At 47.4% G+C, this 20,895-nt stretch overlaps 1 protein-coding gene across 6 annotated transcripts in view; it reads left to right on the top strand.

The window, feature by feature from the left end:
- The window catches only part of PSD2 (pleckstrin and Sec7 domain containing 2), a 56,835-nt gene that overhangs the window by 31,371 nt on the left and 4,569 nt on the right, over window positions 1–20,895 (top strand). For 5 of the 6 annotated variants that reach the window (XM_058734932.1, XM_058734923.1, XM_058734915.1 and 2 more), the window contains 9 exons: window positions 2,838–2,950; window positions 3,676–3,738; window positions 13,402–13,490; window positions 15,303–15,346; window positions 16,401–16,591; window positions 16,765–16,835; window positions 17,262–17,419; window positions 18,327–18,471; window positions 19,723–19,866. In XM_058734932.1, coding sequence (XP_058590915.1) covers window positions 2,838–2,950; window positions 3,676–3,738; window positions 13,402–13,490; window positions 15,303–15,346; window positions 16,401–16,591; window positions 16,765–16,835; window positions 17,262–17,419; window positions 18,327–18,471; window positions 19,723–19,866 — 1,018 coding nt within the window. Of the gene's footprint in view, window positions 1–2,837; window positions 2,951–3,675; window positions 3,739–13,400; window positions 13,491–15,302; window positions 15,347–16,400; window positions 16,592–16,764; window positions 16,836–17,261; window positions 17,420–18,326; window positions 18,472–19,722; window positions 19,867–20,895 lie in introns of all 6 variants that reach the window. The other variant, XM_058734940.1, reaches the window with a different exon arrangement.

Genomic DNA, 20,895 nt, shown 5'->3' with positions numbered 1-20,895 from the left:
TTGGAATCAGCTGTATCTATTTCTATTGTCTCTTTTTCTTCTCTTGGTTTTCCATCCATATATCCTGTTTCTCTGCATGTTCAGTGATTTTTTTTTTATTAGATGCTATGCATTTTGTATGGAATTATAGTGGCTCTAGGTTATTATATACTCCTCCCACAAAGGTTTACCTTTTCCTTTCCTGGGCAATTAGAGGGGGTCAGGGGGTGCAGTCTTAATCCAACCAGGGATGAGCTGAAGAGAGGCTGCACAAAAGTTTGGTAAACTCGGTGTTCCCCCTTTTCCACTGGAAGCCTAATGTGTTCACTGGGGTCTCTTCCTTTGGTGGGTCCTGAATCCTAATTGCATTTCCTTAGTGTGGCAAGAGTGTCATAAAAACCCCAATCCCTCTACTTCTCAGAGGCTTTCTGCTTAGCTTCTTAGCATCTTGCCCCTCACATCTTCAGAATTTGGCCAATGTCTCTAAGGGAACACTGGCCATGTGTTCACAGCCCCTCAGGTCTCCAGGTTTGTGTCTTAAGCTCCCTGAAGCCACCAAGTGTTCTGCGTCTTGCCTTTGCCAATAATCAACAATGCCCCCAAGGAAAAAGCAGCTGTAGACCAGCCCCTCACCCCAGCCCTTCTGGCCTTCTGGTTTTTGTGGCATCAGTGGCTTCCTGATAGCTTTAGAGAGATTCGTTCTGTCTCGCTTATCTCAGGTTCTCAGTGGAAGTGTCAGTCTGCTGCAGGGCGCTGTATCCTGAGCTGAGTGTGAAGTATGCATTGGGATGAGGAAGGTTGGTTGGAGAAGATGTTCACTAGGGTCAGCTCATGATCAGAGGCGTGGGTGCTTGGCTGGAGAACCTTGTATACCAGCCCAGTAGATTTAGGCTCGACTGCACAGGCACTGGGGAGCCACAGAACGTGCTGGGTATAAAACAGTGTTTTGGAAGGTAGTTGATCTGGAGGTGTGCAGGTTTCTGAAGAGGGTCTGGTGGGAAAGACAGGCGTGAGATGGGCAGTGGGACTAGACGAAAGGTTGGTGTGAGGGGTCATCCGGAGGATTGACTAGAGGGATTTGTGTTGCCCGACTTCAGGGGGGGAGGTTGGGCAGTGGTAAGGCTGACCCTGGGGGCCTCCTGAGGGTTTGGTGGTGGCCATGTTGGGTTGTGGCTTGGTGAGGACCCCTGGGGAAGGGGTATTTGGACTGATGAGTAGGAGCTGGATAGATGGCTTGTAGGTAGGGCAAATCAAGGCCAAGATGGGAGATGGATTCTAAAAAGTCCTAGTGGAGTGTAGTTAGAGGGGGCAGGCAGAGCTGGGTGCCGGGTGGGGAAAGAGAACAGGGAATAGGAGAGACCAGAGTAGGGAAGGAGAGTACTAGAGGGCAGACAGAGTGGGTTGGTTTTTTTTTTTAATGTTTATTTATTTAATTTTGGGGGGGGAGGGGCAGAGAGAGAGGAAAGAGAGAGAATCCCAAGCAGACTGCACACTGTTAGCACAGAGCCTGATGCCGGGGCTTGATCTCACAAACCTTGAGGTCATGACCTGAGTCAAAATCTAGGGTCAGCCATTCAACTGACTGAGCCACTCAGGCGCCCGCAGAATGTTTTTGTCTGGCAGTCCTTGACTGATTGGGATTGAAGTAGAACATGGTCTGCAGTTTGAGATGCCTTGGGAGGCTTAGAGGCTAAGGGCTGGCCAAGATGGACTCACGGGTCTCAGGGTGCCTTAGGAGCAGCATGAGAGAGCATAAAGCAAAATAGGCTTTCAAGGAACCAAATGAACCATGGCAAAGTTAGGAACGAACTAGTCTCATGAACCCTGGACAGATAGAGGCTCAAGTTTGCTCAGCTTGCAGTTTTCCTTCCCAAGAAGAGTTGTGCCTCAGCCCCATCTCCCAGCCCCTCTGGTTTTGCTATCAACTCTCATGGGCCCCTGAGAGCCAGTGACTTTTGAAGTAGGCCAGGAGAGGGGTTCAGAGCTGCCCAGTAGAGGAGCAAAAGTCCTTCCAGATAGCTTCAGCCCGCTCAGAGGCATGGGGCAGTGAATGTGCCTGTCCTGTCTAGGGTGTGAATATGGTGTGGGAGGTTGGGGGGAGGGGACCTTGGAGGGATAGGAGAGACAGGTGGCGTGATCATGAAGGCCAGAACATGAGAAGTTTGGCCGTTATCCTGACTGCTTTGGGGAGCCAGTGACAGGTTTTAAGCAGGGACGAGTCTTGACTACATGTTTGTTTAGAAAGGCCATTCGGTATCTGCAGGGAAGATGTATCAAGGAGGTGCAGGGGTGTACCTGTCTGGAGGCTGCTGAGGGTGTCCTGGGCATATGATGAGGGCAGAGGAGGAGGAGGATTTGAGATCAGGGGTGAAGACCAAGCTGTTGGGACTTGGCGACAGCTCAGATTTGGGGTGGGGGAAGAGTGAGGGAGGCCAGGGTGGGGCCTGGGGCTCAGCTGGTGGCACATCCGGTGAGGAGCAGGAATGACTGAGGAGGAACAGTCTGAGGGGCAGCTGTGGCCAATCCAGGCTCCGCCAGAGAGGATCGAGAGAGGGGTGGGTATTTATTCTGAAGCAGAGCTGATGGTAGCCCTGAGGTGCTCATCTGCCTTTGTTCTTCATAATCTGTCCCCTGCTTCCTTCCTGGAGGGCACTGAGGACTGAAATTCTAAATGCCCTTAGCCTCCACACTCCAGAGGCTGTCCTGCGGGCCAGGATGTCCCCCTTGGCCCAGATGCTGGGGCCCTAGAGCCCTGGCCCACTCTGGCAGGTTTATGTGGTATGTGTGTGGGGGGATTCCTACCCTAGACTGGTTCAGGGACTCTAAGAGGCCTTCAGCATCCTTGAATTGCCTTCCAGAACCTTCCTGAAGGCTTTCCCACTGATGGGGGAGACGCAGGAGCGTGAGCGGGTCCTTACACACTTCTCCCGCCGGTACTGCCAGTGCAACCCGGATGACAGCACCTCGGAAGGTACGGCCATCTGTCCCACCTGCCGCCCCTGCTGGGCCCTGGCTTCCTCCTACCCTTGGTCCATGTGCCACCTCTGTCCTGTTCAGTGAACATTGAATGATGGCACATAGAGTGGGGTCTGCTTGCTGGACGAGAGACCTTCCAAATGTCTTGCCCATTGTCATTCTCTGTGCCTGGAAGTCCTCGATCCTAGATTCAGTCTTTTGGTTTTTCATTCTCCCTGCTCCCCCTGGCAGTGCTGATTCTTGGTGTGGTAGGAGTCCTGGTGTGGAGGTCTGGGTTGGGGCCCTCTTCGCCCTCTTAGCAGCAGCACTTTCCTGTGGATGGACTCGAGTCCCAGGAACTGGGGGACTAGGCCAGTTATTGGAGGAGACACAGGCCAAGGCAGGGACATAGTCCACGACCCATAGCCACTCCTGGGTCTGAGTGTCAGGTTAAGTTTGGTCACAGGAGGCAGGAGTCTGGCCTATAGCAGGCCCAGGGAGCTCAGGTCCCTTGTGAGGGAGGGGTTGGCCCTGACCTGGGGCAGGCAAGTGACTCTGGTGTTGCAGTGGGGGGTAGAGCAGGAAGTGTCACATAGCTTCTGGGCCCTGAGGTGCATTTGGCTGGTGGCTGGCCTCTTCCTCTCTCCAAGGTCTTCAGGTTGGCTCTGTCAGGAGACAGGTGGGTGGCTGGGTTTGAAGAAATGGGTCCTCACACTGAGGGTGCCACCATCTCTGATTTAGATGGGATCCACACGCTCACCTGTGCTCTGATGCTGCTCAACACGGACCTGCACGGACATGTGAGTTGGGGAGGCAGGAAAGGGGCATGTGCTCGCACTGACCCACCCCTGCGCTGTCCTGGGGCTCACTCTTTCTCCCATCCCCCTTCCTGATCCCTGCTTGCTGGCCATGGTTCTTTAAGCAGACCTGGGAGTTGGACAACTTGGCTTCTAGGCTTGGCTCTGCCTTAGTTTATTCACCTGAGATCTGCCAGGATGCCTTGCCCCCAAGCAGAGAGTACAGCTGAGGCACAGGGAAATTGGGGTTTGCTAAATAAGACATGCCACCCCCAGCTGTGTCGACTCCAGGCATTGCTAAAGAGCTAGTGCTCTTCCTGCCCCTGTCTGGCAAGTCCGGATGTGGCCCTGTTGAAGTGCCTCGCCCCAGGCAGCCCCCACCTGTCAAATGGTAGGTTGCCCTCAGGAGGCGGTCTCATCACCCTGACCTACCACCAGGCAATTAGTGAAGTAAAAGGTGGGTGCCCCAGGCTGTGAGGCTGTGCCATCACAGGCCTGGGCTCTCTGTGTTGCTTGTGGCTCAATAACTCCTTCTTCTCTCCTTCCTCTGCTCCGGGGACCCCCCCTCTTTGGTCTCTCTTGCCCTCCTTCAGGTGGTAAGTGTAGCCGGTGGTGTGCATGCCCTGTGAGCCTAGACCTCGCATCTCCATGTTTCCCCTTCTGTGTCCCTCATCACCTCATCTGCCCCGTCATTGCTCATCCAGGGGTGGTCAGAGCCCCTGTGTTGGGTTGGGGATATTTCGTTGACACATGGCCAAGTCTGGTTCTGGAGTTAACTGGGAAAGTTCAGGGCACATAGGGTGGAAGAAAGAGCTAGGACAGACCCAGCTTCAGATCCTGCTCTTGCCTCCAAGTGGAGGCTCTGTGACGCTGGACGAGACATTGAGCGTCAGATTCTGCATCTGTGAGGTGGGAATAATGATTTCCTGACAAGTGGCCTGGGGAGGATGGAGAGAATTAGTATGCACAACACCAAGCATCAGGGTTGGGTACCTAGTAAGGATTTAATTATGAATAACATCATTATGTAAGAATAACAATAGGACTCATTATTGATATTAAGATTTAGATGAAGGAGAGCCCCAAGGCCTAACCTGTAGATCCCTGGAGAGTTAAGAATGTGAAGACCATAGCCTAATGGCAACCTGAGAGGGCATGGGTACACTGGGGCACCTGACTAGGAAGGGTGCTGACCTTGGTGACCTCGGCTTAAGGAGTAGTCATGTGACAGTTTCCTTTATGTCTGCCTGGGCTGGCAGCCTGCTTGTGGAACAGGAGAGTAGATGTGCACCTTCCCTGGGAATGTCTCCAGAGCTAATAACCATTAACCGGCTAATGTTCCCCCAAGACTGCTCACTCTGTATGGAGAGCAGGTATTGCTACTGTACCTTAAAAGGATCATTAAACACACCCCTCCTCTCCCAATTCCCACCCTTGGTTGGGCCTGAGGGCAATCTTAGGACACAGTTACTGCTTTGCCAAGTCATGGATGCTCCGTGGTTAAGAACTGCAACAGCCACTTAGGTCAAGGGTACCCCTGAGCTTGGTGGGCTGTAGCTGCCCACCCCCCACATCAATGCCGGCAGCTGAGGAGGAACATCAGCACCTTCCCAGAGCAGAAGTGGGTGGGGCAGGATTGCGGTTTCTGGAGCCAACAGACATTGAGGATCCCGTCTTCCTCTCTTGAGGCAGTATTGCAAAAGGATCAGGAGAAAGCGTTCTGGGTCAGAGTCCCCAGTATTTCCCCACAGGACAGCTGTGTGGCCTGGGGCAAGTTACCTCGCTAAACCTCCCATTCACCTTCATAAAGTTCCTGTGAGGCTTAAGGAGACAGAACTTGTGAAGTACTCAGCTCCCCCTCGGGTTGCAGTTAGTGTGAGCTCTCTCCAAAGGCTCCCAATTGAAGCAGCTCCCCCTGCTTTGTGCTCCCCCCCACCCCCCACTCCTCTGCTCTCTGGAGACTGAGTGCTGGAGACTGAGTGCCGGCTGGATGTGGGGATCTCAGGAACGTGGGGCCTGCTAGAGCCCCAGACAACTTCTCTGGTCAGAGAAAGAGGCAGTAAAGGAGCTGGCAGAGGGGTAGGTGCATGTTCTTCAGGTGGACAGTTTTAGTAGCTATTTCATGTAGGCTTGAAGAGAAAGTCCATTCTGCAGTCGTTGGTTGAAACGTTCTGTATGCAGATAAGGTCAAGTCTTTTCACTGTGTTGTGCAAATCTTACATATCCTTACTGATTTTTTTTTTTATCGTGGTCAAATACACATAACATACCATCTTAATCGTTTTAAAGTGCACAATTCAGCGGAATTAAGTATATTCATATGGTGTGCTATCATCACCACTCCGTACTTCCAGAACTTTCTTGTCACCCTGAACTGGGGTTGTAATGTTACAGGGTTTCCTGTACCCATTAGCAGCCACTCTCCATTCTCTCCTCCCCGCAGCCCCTGGCAACCACTAATTTGCTTTCTGCATCTATGGATTTGCTTATTCTGTATATTTAATGTGAATTCAATCATAAAATATATGGCCTTTGTGTTTGGCTTCTTTCACTTAGCATATGTCTTCAAGGTTTGTCCATGTTACAGCATGTGTCAATATTTCATTCTTTTTTATGACCAGATAATATTCCATTTCACGGATGTCCCATGTTTTATGTATCCATTTATCTGTTGATGTATATTTGGGTTGTTTCCTCCTTCTGGGTAGTGGTTATGATTTATGCTGCTGTGAACATTTGCGTCCAGTTTTTTTTTTGTTTGAACACCTGTTTTCAATTCCTAAGAGTAGACTAGGTATATCATATGCTAATTTGGTGCCTAACTTTTTGAGGAACTGTGGAAATGTTTTCCATAGTGGCTGAACTGTTTTAAATTCCCACTGCCAGTACATGAGGGTTTTAGTTTTTCCACATCCTCTTTAATGCTTCTTTCTTTTTTGATAGCCATTCTGGTGGATATGAAGTGCTGTCTGATTGTGGTTTTGGTCTACATTTTCCTGATGACTAATGATGTTGAGCATCTTTTCATGTTTTTTTGACCATTTGTATATCTTCTTTGGAGAAATGCCTATTTGAGTGCTTTGCCCATATTTTGGATTAAAAAAATTTAACAATTGTAGTAAAAAATTTTTTTTTAATTGGGGTAAAAGATGTATAACACTAAAGTTACCATCTTATATAATGTAGGTCAGTAGTGTTAAGTCTGTTCACATTGTTGTGCAAGTAATCTCTGGAACTTTTTCATCTTCCCAAACTGAAATTCTACACATATTAAACAACTACTCCTCAACACCCCTCTCCACCTTGCCACTGACAATTACCTTTCTCCTTTATGTTTCTGTGAATTTGACTATTCCAGATTCCTCATACAAGTGGAATCATACAGAATTTATATTTTTGTGACTCATTTATGCCATGTAGCATAATGTCCTAATGTTCATCCATGTTATAGCATGTGACAGAATTTTTAAGGCTAAGTAATATTCCATTGTATGTATGTATTCCATTTTGTTTATCCTTTCATCTGCTGATGGACACTTTGGATTGCTTTCACCTTTTGGTTTTTGTGAATAATACTGCTATGGATATATGGATGTGCAAATATTTCTTTGAGATCCTGCTTTAAATTCTGTTAGGTATATGTTCACTTTCTGAACAGCCATACTGTTTTCCATAGTGACTGAACCATTTTACATTCCGACCAGCAGGGCACAAATTTTCTAATTTTACTACATCCTTGCTGACACATATTTTCTGTGTTTTGATAGTAGCCATCCTTTTTTTAAAATGTTTATTTATTTCTGAGAGAGAGAGAGAGAGAGAGAGCACAAGCAGAGAAGGGGCAGAGAGAGAGACACCCACACACAGAATCCAAAGCATGTTCCAGGCTCTGAGCTGTCAGCACAGAACCCAACACAGGGCTCGAACCCATGAAATGTGAGATCATGACCTGAGCTGAAGTTGGATGCTTAACCGACTGAGCCATCCAGGCGCCCCAATAATAGCCATCCTAATGACTGTGGAGTTGTATCATCTCATTGTGGTTTTGGTTTGCATTTCCCTAATGATTTGTGATGTTGAGCGTCTTTTCATATGCTTATTGATCATTTATACATTTTCTTAGGAGAATCATCCCTTAAAACCCTTTGCTCATTTTTAATTGCATAGTTTGTGCTTTTGTTGTTGAGTTTATATATTTTGGATACTGTACCCTTATCAGATATATGGTTAGAAAAAATTTTTCCCATTCTGTAAGTTGTCTTTTCTCTCTCTTGATATATCTTTTGGTGCACAAAAGTTTTTAAGTTTGAAGAAATCCTATTTATTTATTTATTTATTTATTTATTTTTGCTTGCTTGCTTGCTTGTGTTTTGGTGTCATCTAAGAAACCATTACCAAATCCAAGATTACAAAGATTTATCTCTATGTTTCCTTTTGAGAGTTTTATGGTGTTGGGTCTTATGTTTAGATCTTTGATCCATTCTGAGTTAATTTTTATATATGGAGTGAAGTAAGGGTTCAGTTTCATTCTTTTGCTCTGGGTATCCAGTTGTCCCAGCACCGTTTGTTAAAGAGACTATTCTTTCCTCATTAGATGGTCTTGGCCATGTTAACTGACCGTAATATTACAATATGTAAGTGTATCAAAGTAACACACTGTATACCATAAATGGATGCAATGTTATATGTCAGATTTACTCAATAAAAAACATTCAGATGTCTACAGAGGTATGGGTGTGTTTATGGGCTCTTAATTTGGTGCCATTGATCTATATGTCTATTCTTAGGTCAGTGCTCCACTATCTTGATTACCTTTGTCTGTAGTAAAAGTTTTCTTTTTTGACTTTTTTTTATTTGAAAGAGAGCGAGCTAGAGAGAGGGAGCGAGCACAAGTGAGGGAGGGGTAGAGAGGGAGAGAGACAGGGAATCCCAATCCCAATCTGTGCTGACAGTGTGAAGTTTGAACCCAAGAACCATGAGATCATGACCTGAGCTGAAATCAAGAGTCAGATGCTTAATGGATTGAGTCAGCCTGTAGTAAGTTTTGATATCAGGAAGTATGAGTCTTCCAACTTTGTTCTTTTCCAAGTTTTGGCTATTGGGAGCCCTTACAGTTCCATATGAATTTGAATACAAAGTTTTAAATTTCTGCAAAAAGGCCATTGGGATTTTGATAGGGATTGCATTGAATCTATAGATCAATTTGGGAGTATTACCATTGTAGCTATATTAAGTCTTCCAATCCCTGAACACTAGATGTCATTCTATTTATTTAGGTCTTTAATTTCTTTTGTCAGTCTTTTGTAGTTTTCAGTATACAAATCTTTTACCTCCTTGGTTACATTTATTTCTAAGTATTCTTTTTAATATTATTGTAAATGAAATTGTTTTCTTAATTTCATTTTATGATCATTCTTTACTAACATAGAAATATAATTGATTTTTGTGTGCTCTTATGTTCTGCAACTTTCCAGGATGTGTTTATTTTTTGGTATATTCTTTAGGATTTTCTGTATACAAGATCATGTCATTTGTGAATAGAGTTTTCCTTCTTCCTTTCTAATTTGGATGCCTTTTACTTCTTTTGCTTGCCTAATTGCTCTGGCTGGAACTTCCAGGACAATGTTGAATACAAATGGGGAAAGTGGGCATTCTTGCCTTTTCCTGATCTTAGGGGAAAAGCTTTCAGTCTTGTACCATTGAGTATGATGTTAGCTGTGAGTTTTTCATAAATGCTTTTTAGTATTCTCAGGAAGTTCTATTCCTAGTTTGTTGGGTGTTTTTTTTTTTTTTTTTTAAGTGAAAGAAGGGTTGAATTTTGTGAAATGCTTTTTCTGCATCAGTTGAGAGGATCATGTGGTTCCCCCCTGCCTTCATTCTATTAATGTGGTGTATTACATTGCTAGATTTCTGTGTGTTGAACCACCTTGCATTACTGGGATACATTCCATTTGGTCATGCTATATAATCCTTTCAAAATGCTGCTGGATTCTGTTTGCTAGTATTTTGTTGAGGGTTTTGCATTTATATTCCTAAGGGATCTTGTTACGTAGTTTTCTTGTGATGTCTTTTTCTGGTTTTGGTATAAGGTAATGTTGGCCTTATAGAATGAGTTAGGGAGTTTTCCCGCTTCAATTTTTTGGAAGAGTTTGAGAAGTATTGGTGTTAATTTTTCTCTAAATGTTTGGTAAAGTTTACTGAAGCCATCTGGTTCTGGACTTTTCTTTTGTGAGGTTTTTAATCATTGATTCAATCTTTTTATTTCTTACAGATCTATTCAGATTTCCTATTTCTGCTTGAGCATTTTTGATAGTTTGTGTGTTTCTAGGAGTTTGTCCATTTTATCTCATTGTTGTTAATGAATTGTTTAGTATTCTTGTTCTTCCTGTTACTGAGAGAACAGTGTTAAAATTCCCAACCAAGATTGTGAATGTGTCATTCTCTTTTTCTGGTTCTCTAAATTTTTGTCTTTTATTTTTTGAGACTATATTATTAGGTGCATACACATTTAGAATGCTTATATCATCTGACAGATTGGCCCCTTTATCACTATGAAAATGTCTCTTTTTATCTCTAGTAAGTTTTCTTGTCTTCAAGTCTATTTTGTCAGGTATTAGTGTGGTTACACTGGAGTTCTTTTGTTAGTGTTTGCATGTACAGTATATGTTTTTCCATCCTTTGTTTCTAAGATTTCTGTCCCCTTTATTTAAGAGGTCTTCTTGTATGATATACTTAAAAACAAGTCTGATAGTCTTTGCCTCTTAATTTGACCATTTAATGAATTACTAATATAATTAAATTTAAACATACCAGGATATGATTTGTTTTCTCTGACTTACCTTTTCTATGTTCCTTTCCCCTCCTTTTTTTTTTTTTTGCCTACTTTTGGATTATTAAAGTATTTTTTAGAATTTCCTTTTATCCCAGGGGTGCTTGGGTGGCTCAGTCAGTTAAGCGTCTGACTCTTGATTTCGGCTCAGGTCATGATCTCACAGTTCATGAGATCTAGCCCTGGGTTGGGCTCTGCACTGACTGTGAGGAACCTGCTTGGGATTATTTCTCTCCCTTTCTTTCTGTCCTTCCCCTGCTCACACTCATGCTCTCTCTCTCTCTCTTTCTCAAATATTAAACTTAAAAAAAAAATTCCCTTTTATCCCATTAACCTGTTAAGTTGTTCATTCTTTCAGAATTCTTTTGTTGGTTTGCAATGTGCATCCTAACTTATTAATGTACTTTTGCCACTTCCTGAGGGATGAAATAACCTTAAAACACTTTAACTTCATTTCTCCATTTATTGCCCTCTCAACTTATGTATCACCATTATCATCTTTTAAACTATTATATTTCTCTCTATACTCTGTTCCCCAGAAAACTCTCTTATTGTTGTTTTATACAATCAGTATTCATTTAGATGTAGCCACCTTTTTGCTGCTCTTCATTCCTTTCTAGTTTTTCATGCTTCCATCTGGGATAATTTTCCTCTTGTCGGAAGAAGTCCCTTTAGTGTTTCCTTCCTTTCTTTCTTTCTTTCTTTCTTTCTTTCTTTCTTTCTTTCTTTCTTTCTTTCTTTTTTTTTAATGTTTATTTATTTTTGAGGCAGAGAGAGACAGAGTATGAGCAGAGGAGGGGCAGAGAGAGAGGGAGACACAGAATCTGAAGCAGGCTTCAGGCTCTGAGCTGTCAGCACAGAGCCCGATGCGGGGCTTGAACTCACGAGCTGTGAGATCATGACCTGAGCTGAAGTCGGCTGTTCAACCGACTGAGCCACCCAGGCGCTCCTAGTGTTTCCTTTCTTAATTTCATCTTTTTTTGTTGTTGAAATATGACTGGGGTGTTGCCCAGGGCCCCTTGTCCTTGCTGGGCCCTGCACTCCAGTTTTTGTTCTCCACTCCTCCTGACCTCGCAGTTGTTCGGCCTTTTGGCCACTGCTTGTGAGTTGGCAAATGCTTCAAGGAGGAAACCTTCTCCTTATTGGGCTCACGTCTCCATGCTTCCTTTCTTTGTAGGATCTTTACCCTTGAAGTCCTCACTGCTCTGTATTTCTCCAATGCCTTCCCGCAGATGTTTTATTAATATCTTGACCAGCAATTGTTTCTGTTAGGAAGGTTCATTTGCAACAAGATAGCCTGTCATTTCTAGGATTAAAAATCTTGCCTGGTTATTTTTTGATTTTGAACTCCTGACTGGTGGCTGGGGGATGTTCAGTGTGTGGAACTCAGACATTATTGCCTCATATTCCTGTTATGAATGCGGACAAAAATGGCTATTATGCATGTACATATATGTCCATGTAAAATGTACACATAAACATAGGAAACATACCTTATTGAGGCACATACAGGATCTTGTCTCCTTAACCCTTTGTAAAGGTATAGAAAATTCTTGCTTGTCAGCTACTTACAAAGCCTTATGTTCCCTTATATTCTTGTTTTCTGAATTATTTTCTGTGGTATGTGAACGTCCCACATGATATTAATAGATTCTCTTTGTTAAGGTGGGGCTAAGGTCAATGGATATGGGAAGCTGTACATGGAATCCTCTCTTTGGAGACTCCCAACACACAAAAGCACATTAAGCACTCTGAATCATGCACATAAACTTATTTGATTATGAAGTCTTTTTGGGGGGAATCCCTATTCCCATCTGTAGGTAAGTCTTGGGAAATATTGTCTTAAAGCAAACCTAAATCCACAAAATCCTACACCAATAGGTATCTGGTGTTCAAGGGTCTTTGTCTTTACAAAGATGAAGTGCCACCCAGTGTGTCCTCAAACATGGATATTGCAAGAAGAGTCTGAAAGTATGTACATTAGCTGTTGGGTTTGGAGGACTGGAGCCCCTCTGCTATTCAGTGGTTTAAAAAAGGCAGAACTTGGGGGTGCAGTCATTCTCAGCTCTTTGTCTGTTTGTGCCTCCTGGAGTGAGACCATCTGCTTGGGTTCCCTTGGCCCCAGCCCAGCCCAGCTCAGCATGGGGTACCCATGTGTGTTGATGGAAATTGATTTTTGATTCTCTTAAGACCAACCTCTCCCTCACTTCACCTACCTCTTGGAGGTCTTGCCGCCCCTCTGTACAGGTGAGAGGGTGAGACAGTTGTGACGGAATACACAGAGCTTCTGCTCAGCAGCCAAGAGGCCTGGGTTCAAGTCCTGGTGCTGTGTGACCTTGGGAGAGTTAACCATGGAGTAGCGGGTGAGAGCATGGGCTTTGGTGTCAGACACACTCAGCCCTTCCACTTCCTTGCTGTGTGATCATGGGCACGTCACTTCACCTTCCTGTACCTCAGTTTCCTTAACTGTCAAATGGGGATGATGATAATACTCACCTCGCCTTTTCCTTGTTGTGAGAGCGAAATAAAATAATGCATGTCAAGTACAATCCCTGGAACACACTAGGCACCTGGCAGATATCAACTATTATATAATTTAGTCCAACCTGACTCCATCTGGGTGAGAGGAGAACTCCAACTTTTCATGATGCTTGAGGGTGAGATAGAATCTGGAAAGTGAAAAAGAGTTTTGTAAACCCTTGGCGACAAAGGGAAATCGAGGCAGTATTTTTCATTACTGCCCTTGATGCTGCCTCCACCCTTCTGGCTGGGCAGGGCAGGGTGTGGGGATCGCATGAATCTCATCCCTACTCTCAGCTAGAACCATGTCTCCATTACAGAACATTGGCAAGAAGATGTCCTGTCAGCAATTCATTGCCAACTTGGACCAGCTGAATGATGGCCAAGACTTTGCCAAAGACCTGCTCAAGGTAAAATCTGTTAAGGGTTCCCATGCTCACAAGTGGGTGGGGAATAGGTGGGGAGGAGAGAGATCTCTGCTCCACTAAATCTTGACAGTCTAGAATTTTTCTTTTTTTTTTTTTTTTAAAGTTTATTTATTTATTTATTTTGGGAGAGAGATTGTGCAGGCTGGTGCATGAACAGGGGAAGGGCAGAGAGAGAGCAGGAGAGAGAATCCCAAGGAGGCTCTGTGTCATTAGTGCAGAACCTGATGTGGGGCTTGATCTCACAAATGGTGAGATTATGACCTGAGCCAAAATCAAGAGTTGGATGTTTAACTGACTGAGCCACCCAGATGCCCCTAGATTTTTCAAAAATGTTTATTTATTTATTTAGTGTATGAGAGAGAGATAGAGAGCAGGGGAGGGGCAAAGAGAGGGAAACAGAGAATCCCAAGCAGACCCTACACCATGAGTGCAGAGTCGGATGGAAGGCTTGAACTCATGAACTATGAGATGATGACCTGAGCTAACATCACGAGTTGGACACTTCACCAACCCTGCCACCCAGGCGCTCCTAGGTTTTTTTAAAGTAATCTTTACACCCAACATGGGGCTCAAACTCATGACCCAGAGATCAGGAGTTACATGCTCTACTGACTGAGCCATCCAGGTACCCACCTGACAGTCTAGGTTTTTAATACTGGGGTCAGGGCCACCGTGACTTTGGGACAGAGTTAGTGAACATCCAGTTCAACATTTGACTGTTACGTGTTCCCTGAGTTAGGCAGAGGGATAGGCTTTATGAGACTTGTTTTTGGCACTCCATTATCATTATTGCTGTTATGGCAATCCTCAAACCTTCCACCAGTTGTTCCAGCTGCCATGGCCACGACCACCACCTTGGTCACCGCTGCCACCTTCACCACAACTATTAATGCCATCACCACAGTGAAAAACCCACCCATTTTTTCAACATCACCAGGAATTAGGGGATTCTAGTTTTCTTGTGAGGTTAGAGCCCAGGGCAGAACTCAACAAGCCTTTCAAGCCTGGTCAGTTCTCTGCCTTGGGGGAAAGAGGAGCCAGTTTATGGGGGTGGGGTAAGTGATGAGTTCAGTTTTAGACAGTGGGTTTGAAGGATATGGTGATGCCAGGTAGGTAGTTGGATAATGAGTCTGGAGGTCAAAAAATAGAACATTGTCTCCATCACTCTTCTTACCATAATTATTTTTTTTCACCATCAAGGAGTGCTTGTTAAGAAGTATATGTGAGGGTCACCTGTCAGCATCTGTTGTGCTAACCGCTCAGAGCCTTCAGCCTGCTTCAGATTCTGTGTCTCTCTCTTTCTCTGCCCCTCCCCTGCTTGTGCTCTGTCTCTCAAAAATAAATAAACATGAAAAAGAAAAAAAAAAGAATGTATTTGTGAGATTAAATGACCCCATCTCCCCACCCACGCCATCTACCCAACCTCCCATGCAGCCATCCTTTCATCCATTCACCCACCCAGAAGCTCATTTACCTGCCCCTATGCCCACCCATCATCCACACATACACCTTCTACACCCATGAACACTCACTCACCCACTCATTTCCCCACCCATCCACCTACCCACCAACCTATCTGCCCAACTCATCATCAGATCTATTCACCCATTCATCTGAACAATCATCTCCCCACCCACCCCACATTCATTCACCCATCCAACAAACAACTGTGAATCAAACACCCATTTTGCCCCACTGGCTGAAATGATACTTCACTACATCCACATTACTAGAGATTCAGATTTCTTTGACTTTTCATCTGAAGTCATCTCTTTTTCTTTTTCCCTGTTGTAGACCCTTTACAACTCCATCAAGAATGAAAAGCTGGAATGGGCCATGTGAGTAGTGCCCATGGGCACAGGTATGGGGAAAGTGAGTCACTGGGAAGGAAAAAAAGGGAGTGGCTGAGGGTGCAGGGAAGTCACTTCTGTCACTCTCCATGGTGCTGATATCTCCCAGCCCAGGGCTCTGGTGACCCCTGTCCAGCAGGTCAGCACCACACGTTGAGTTCCCCTTTGGGTACATTTTTTATCTTAATAAAAAGTGTGAAGTGTTTACACTGGTATGGAATAGATTAAACTGTGACTGAGTTTCATGATGGCCACAACTTGTTTTCTATACTGCAATATTGCCACTATTCCCAATGATGATAGTTTCCTTCTTGGGAGGTAAGCAGGCAGGAAGCATGAGACCCCAGTGTAACTGCTCTTGGTAGCGGGGAGGGGCAACTGTCGCCATAACTTGTTCCTCTGCAAAGGCAGTGAGACCTGGAGGTACCCAGCCATCTGGAAAGAGGTATGGTGATCTTGCTGGGTGGGGAGACTGAGAGGCTCCTGGGGAAAGTGGCTGCCCCACCCTCCTGTGCTCCCCAGGGCACCTTGGTCCTTGGGTACATGTAGAGATCCCAGGTAGGAATTGTGAGGAATTCCAACAACACTGGGAAGATCTGGCATTTTTCTACCAGGGCTCTAATGGGGATCCTAGACTTTAGGGGCCTCATCTCCTGGCCCACCTTTCCCCAACATGTTTGTGGGGCTTGGTCAGCAGCTTCAGGCTGGCCATGGGTCACTGCTCCCTGGGGCTGGGCTTTCAGGGTTGGATGGAAGAGAAGAAATAAGGAATAAAACCAATAAGGTCTCCAACTTTGTGGTCAAAGAGTGCTTGGAGGATTGGAGCTTGAAGGCCAAAAATCAAAGCTCAGAGGACAGGGGTCAGAATCAAAGACTAAGGAGAGGGGTCAAATATATGGATCTTTGATCTGGAATTGGAACCTTTTTACCTCTGCTCTTCACCTCTGACTGCTTCCCAGAGGAGTGGTTGGTGAGGAGGGAGCATGTCCGTGTGGGGCTTAGGCTTTCATGGAGGTGGTGCTCAGGCCTCCTATTTTCCTAGTGATGAGGACGAACTGAGGAAATCACTGTCTGAGCTGGTGGATGACAAGTTTGGGACAGGCACCAAGAAGGTGACACGGATCCTGGATGGTGGCAACCCCTTCCTGGATGTTCCGCAGGCTCTCAGCGCTACCACCTACAAGCATGGCGTGCTGACTCGGAAGACTCACGCCGACATGGATGGCAAGAGGAGTGGGTGTCAGGCAGGGGAAGGGACATGGGGAGGGATGCCAGTCTGGGGGGAGGGTCTGGCCCCATGGCTGCTCGTCTGGGGTTGCACACCTAGGTAGAATGTAAGGGGATGTGGGGGAGGAGATAACTGGGGTGGGTGGTTGTGGCCGCACTACCCTTACCCCCATCCCTAGCACCCCGTGGGAGGCGTGGCTGGAAGAAATTCTACGCGGTGCTCAAAGGGACCATCCTGTACCTGCAGAAGGTGAGAGACTGCCCCCAGAGTCCTTACCCAAAAAAGGCCAGTGCAGTCTTCCAACCGGCCCCTGCCTTGTGGTGCTCAGAGGGTCCCTGGCAGGACGTGGGGCTTAGGCAGATGCTGGGTCTTCCCCTCATTAAAACCTGACTCAAGCTCAGTCAGAGCCTTGGGTTTTCAGGGAAGGGCCTTTTAAGTGCCCAGGAGTCAGAGGATACACAGTGGAAGTTCTCTTTGGCCTTGGGACAAACCAAGGTGTGGAGAGGAGAGGCTGGAGTGCTTTGTTGGGGAGGGCATGGCACCAGAGTGGCGAGAGCTGAATGAAGAATGGAAGGAGAGCAAAAGGGGGGGATGGTGAGGGTCGAGGAAGTGTGGGCTGGCAAACCAGAGCCTGGTGATGACAGAGGCTTGCCCGCCCCCGCCCCATCTGTCCAGGATGAGTACAGGCCTGACAAAGCTCTGTCTGAGGGTGACCTGAAGAATGCCATTCGTGTGCACCATGCTCTGGCCACCAGGGCCTCCGACTACAGCAAGAAGTCCAATGTGCTCAAGCTGAAGACAGCTGACTGGAGGGTCTTCCTCTTCCAGGCACCGTAAGTAGGAGTGGGAGCCCCCTCACTCCTACCCTGGCCTCAGGGCCTGCAGCATCGAGCCTACCCTGCACCCCTCTCCTCATCCATCTCAGGCGGGGTGCCCTGCACGTCAGCCACACGACTGACAGCTGGGGTCGCCCAAAGTAGAGGTTCTCAAGTGTGGTCCTCAGCATCTCCTGGAAATGTGTTAGAAATGCAATTTCTTTGGCCCCACCTTAGACCTATTGAATCAGAAACTCTGGGGCTGGGCCAGCAGTTGTGTTCTAACCAGGCTTTCAGGTGATTCAGGTGCACGCTGAAGTCTCTACGTCCAAGGCAGATGGAGTCTTAATGAATCATCCTTTACTGTAAATCAGGGTGGGGAAATGGATGGGAAAGACTTGTCCTGTAGTTTCCCTGGAAGACCTCTGTACACTCCCCTTCATCCTGTCCTGTGACTTGAGATTGGAGTTTCATGTGTCACATGAGCTTAAAAGGAGGGAGGCTGGTAGGTGACCTCTCAAGATGGGAATGTGTATGCTGGACGAGGTAGTGGGGAAGGGACAGGAAACCCGAGTGGGGACACTGCTTGTCCAGTTATCTCCAGGTTCGAGTCATCCAGGGATCACCTGCTGACTCTAAGTCCTCTCACTCCAGGGCCATTAGCTCTGGACCTGGACAGCTTGATTTTCATGTGAAAATCCAGGTCTTGCCTAGCTGCTGGGAGTGAGAGGAGCTCTGTACATAGACTTGACCAGGCCCATCCAACCCCCATCCTGCCATCCTCCCTCACTCCTTTGTCCCCCTTTTGTGAAGGGATTGATGGCCTCCCTATGCCAGGCTAGTGCTGGGGCCTGGGGCCTGGGTAGGGGACAGGGGGTCCTACTGTGAGAAGCCGGTGCCATCTCCCCTCCCATCCTGTCCTCAGGAGCAAGGAAGAAATGCTGTCCTGGATCCTTAGGATCAACCTGGTGGCTGCCATCTTCTCAGCCCCGTCCTTCCCCGCGGCTGTCAGCTCCATGAAGAAGTTCTGTCGGCCCCTGCTGCCCTCCTGCACCACTCGCCTCTGCCAGGTACAAGCTCCCGGGACCCCAACGCCACCTCCTCAGGCTGTGTCCAGCCAGGCCCCCCGTTCAGCAGCCTCCACCTCAGCTCCTAGGTGGTGCCTGATCTTGGGCTAAGAGACAAAGTGAAGAGGCAGATATTCTCCTCCATCCCCATTGTGCCCCACCCCCATTTACAGATGGGGTGACTGAGGCCATACACCACACGGAGGCTTACATTCTTCTCTGCCAATGGGGGTGTATCCTGTGGATGTCATTGTGAGTCTGTGGGCATTGTGCGTGTCTGAGCATGAATGCGAGAGAATGTGTGTGCCACAGGGAGCTGGGGACAGGTGAGACTCGGCTGGCTCTTTTGCTGTCCTGATCTACCCTTAAATATTTTATTTGTAATCCTAAAAAAAAAAAAAAAAAAAACTACGTGACTTTTTCAGGGGTAGTTTGGAGAGGAGAGGATAAATGGTGGAACGCTACTTGGGAGGTGGAGGGCAGGAGGGGCTCCATGCCGCCTGTCTTCGTCAGGGCTCCCTTCTGTACTGGGCCCTTGCCTTGGATCTCTCCATTGAGCTACCAGAGCCCCTGTGCACGCACATGCAACGCACACACACACGCAAACCCCACGCAGGCATACACCATACAGGTACACACACACGTGCTCTCTCCCCGCACCTCCACTGCACACACGTGCGCATACATACGCACACAGGCGCAGCCCACTGCTCACACAGCATGAAGCGGTCTGGCCGTACTTCGGTGGGTGGCATGTATGTGTGCACCTGTCTGTGAGGAACAGTGTCTCTGCCTGTCTTTGGGTATGATCCTGGGTCTGTAACCATGGAGTCTGTCTGGGGGAGAATGCGAGAGAATGTGTGCATCCTGTGGAGCCAGGGGTAGCAGAGGCCAGGCTGTCCCTTGGTCCATTGTGTTTGTGTGTGCCCATGAGAGTCCCTGTGAACCGGGGTGGGGGCAGACTGCATCTGGAGTGCTGGTGTGCCTGTGTCAGCGTCTACACACACGTTCCAGTGTGCGGGCCTCTCATCTCCTCAGCCTGCCGCAGATTTATCCAGGAGAGTTGATGCTGATGAAAGCAAGGAGCGGGGAGCGGGAGAGTGGAGGGCCACTCCCTCAGGTCCTCCACATACTTGATGTCTCCGGCCCGGCCTCAGTTTCCCTTTGGTGAAGCAGATCCAGCAGGCCGGGATTAGACCCACCCCTGTGTCGTCCTGAGAGTGGGCCCTCACAGTCCAGGCCATGTCTTTACAGGAGGAGCAGCTGCGTTCTCATGAGAATAAGTTGAGGCAGGTGACTGCAGAGCTGGCTGAGCACAGGTGTCACCCTGTCGAGAGGGGCGTCAAGTCCAAGGAGGCCGAGGAGAATCGGCTGAAGGAGCACTATCTCACTTTTGAGGTGGGTTCTCCGTGGGGCCGATTGCGAAGCTCAGGGCTGGGGCAGGAGGAGGAAGCCAGCTCTTCTCCTGTCGCCAACATCATTCTATAGCCAGGGACTCCTGGTTTGGGCGCTCCCCACTTTGGGGGTTCCCCTGAGGTGCTCTTGAGCCATGCACGGCCTCCTGTGGGCCGGTCTCTGCACAGTCCAGCTGCCAATTGTTAATCAAGCACTGTGCCCTCACCTGTGTTTCTCAAAGAGCACCAGGCGGGTACCACCCTTCTCTAAGACCCTCTTCACCTCCATGCCCCCCATGACCCAGCCGCCCACTCCGGAAGCTGTTACAACAAAACCACAGACCACTTGAGCCTGTCTGCATGGCCTGCTCCCCCTTTTGTGTCATTTTCCTTTTTTGCACATGTTTATCAAGCACAGCACCTAAGTTCTCCCTTCTTCCATCTTGCCTTTCCCTGCCCCCTCCTGCCCCCTGATGCTCTGCAAACGGGGCTGATGGAGCACCACTCTCACTGGGTCAAGCAGAGGGGGGCAGCTTGCGGGAGGGAGGTGGGAACACTTGTCCCTTTTGGACAGCCTTTCTGTTGACCTGCTTGCAGGAGTGGACAATATAGAGGCTCATACAGCCTCTGGAGCAGGAAGGGCAGGAAGTAACCAATCTCAATCTCTAGATTTCCACATTGATTTTCTGTTGAGGTATGAGGAAAAGGGAGTTCCCACAAGAGATCCTGACCTTTAAAAAAACATAAAGCTGTTCAGCTTTTGAAATCTTCTCAGACCCACTCTCTCTGCAGCGTAAACATAGGGATGGCGAAAGCTACAGTGGACTGATCTCTCGCTAATCGCCAGGCAGCTGCGATTCCCTTCACTTCCCTTGTACTGATTGATTTCATCCTCATGTCAACTCTGTGAAATGAGGTCTGTTATTATCCCCATTTTACAGATGGGAAAATTGAGGCTTAGAGAGAGCAGATCACTTGCCTGAGGTGACAGTTAAGAATTGCTGGAGCCTGAATCCTAACCGAGGCAGTCGGA

The sequence above is a fragment of the Neofelis nebulosa genome, chromosome 1 (assembly GCF_028018385.1).
Source record: "Neofelis nebulosa isolate mNeoNeb1 chromosome 1, mNeoNeb1.pri, whole genome shotgun sequence".
In the NCBI taxonomy this organism is placed as follows: domain Eukaryota; kingdom Metazoa; phylum Chordata; class Mammalia; order Carnivora; family Felidae; genus Neofelis; species Neofelis nebulosa.
This window is presented reverse-complemented; position numbering and strand designations above follow the sequence as displayed.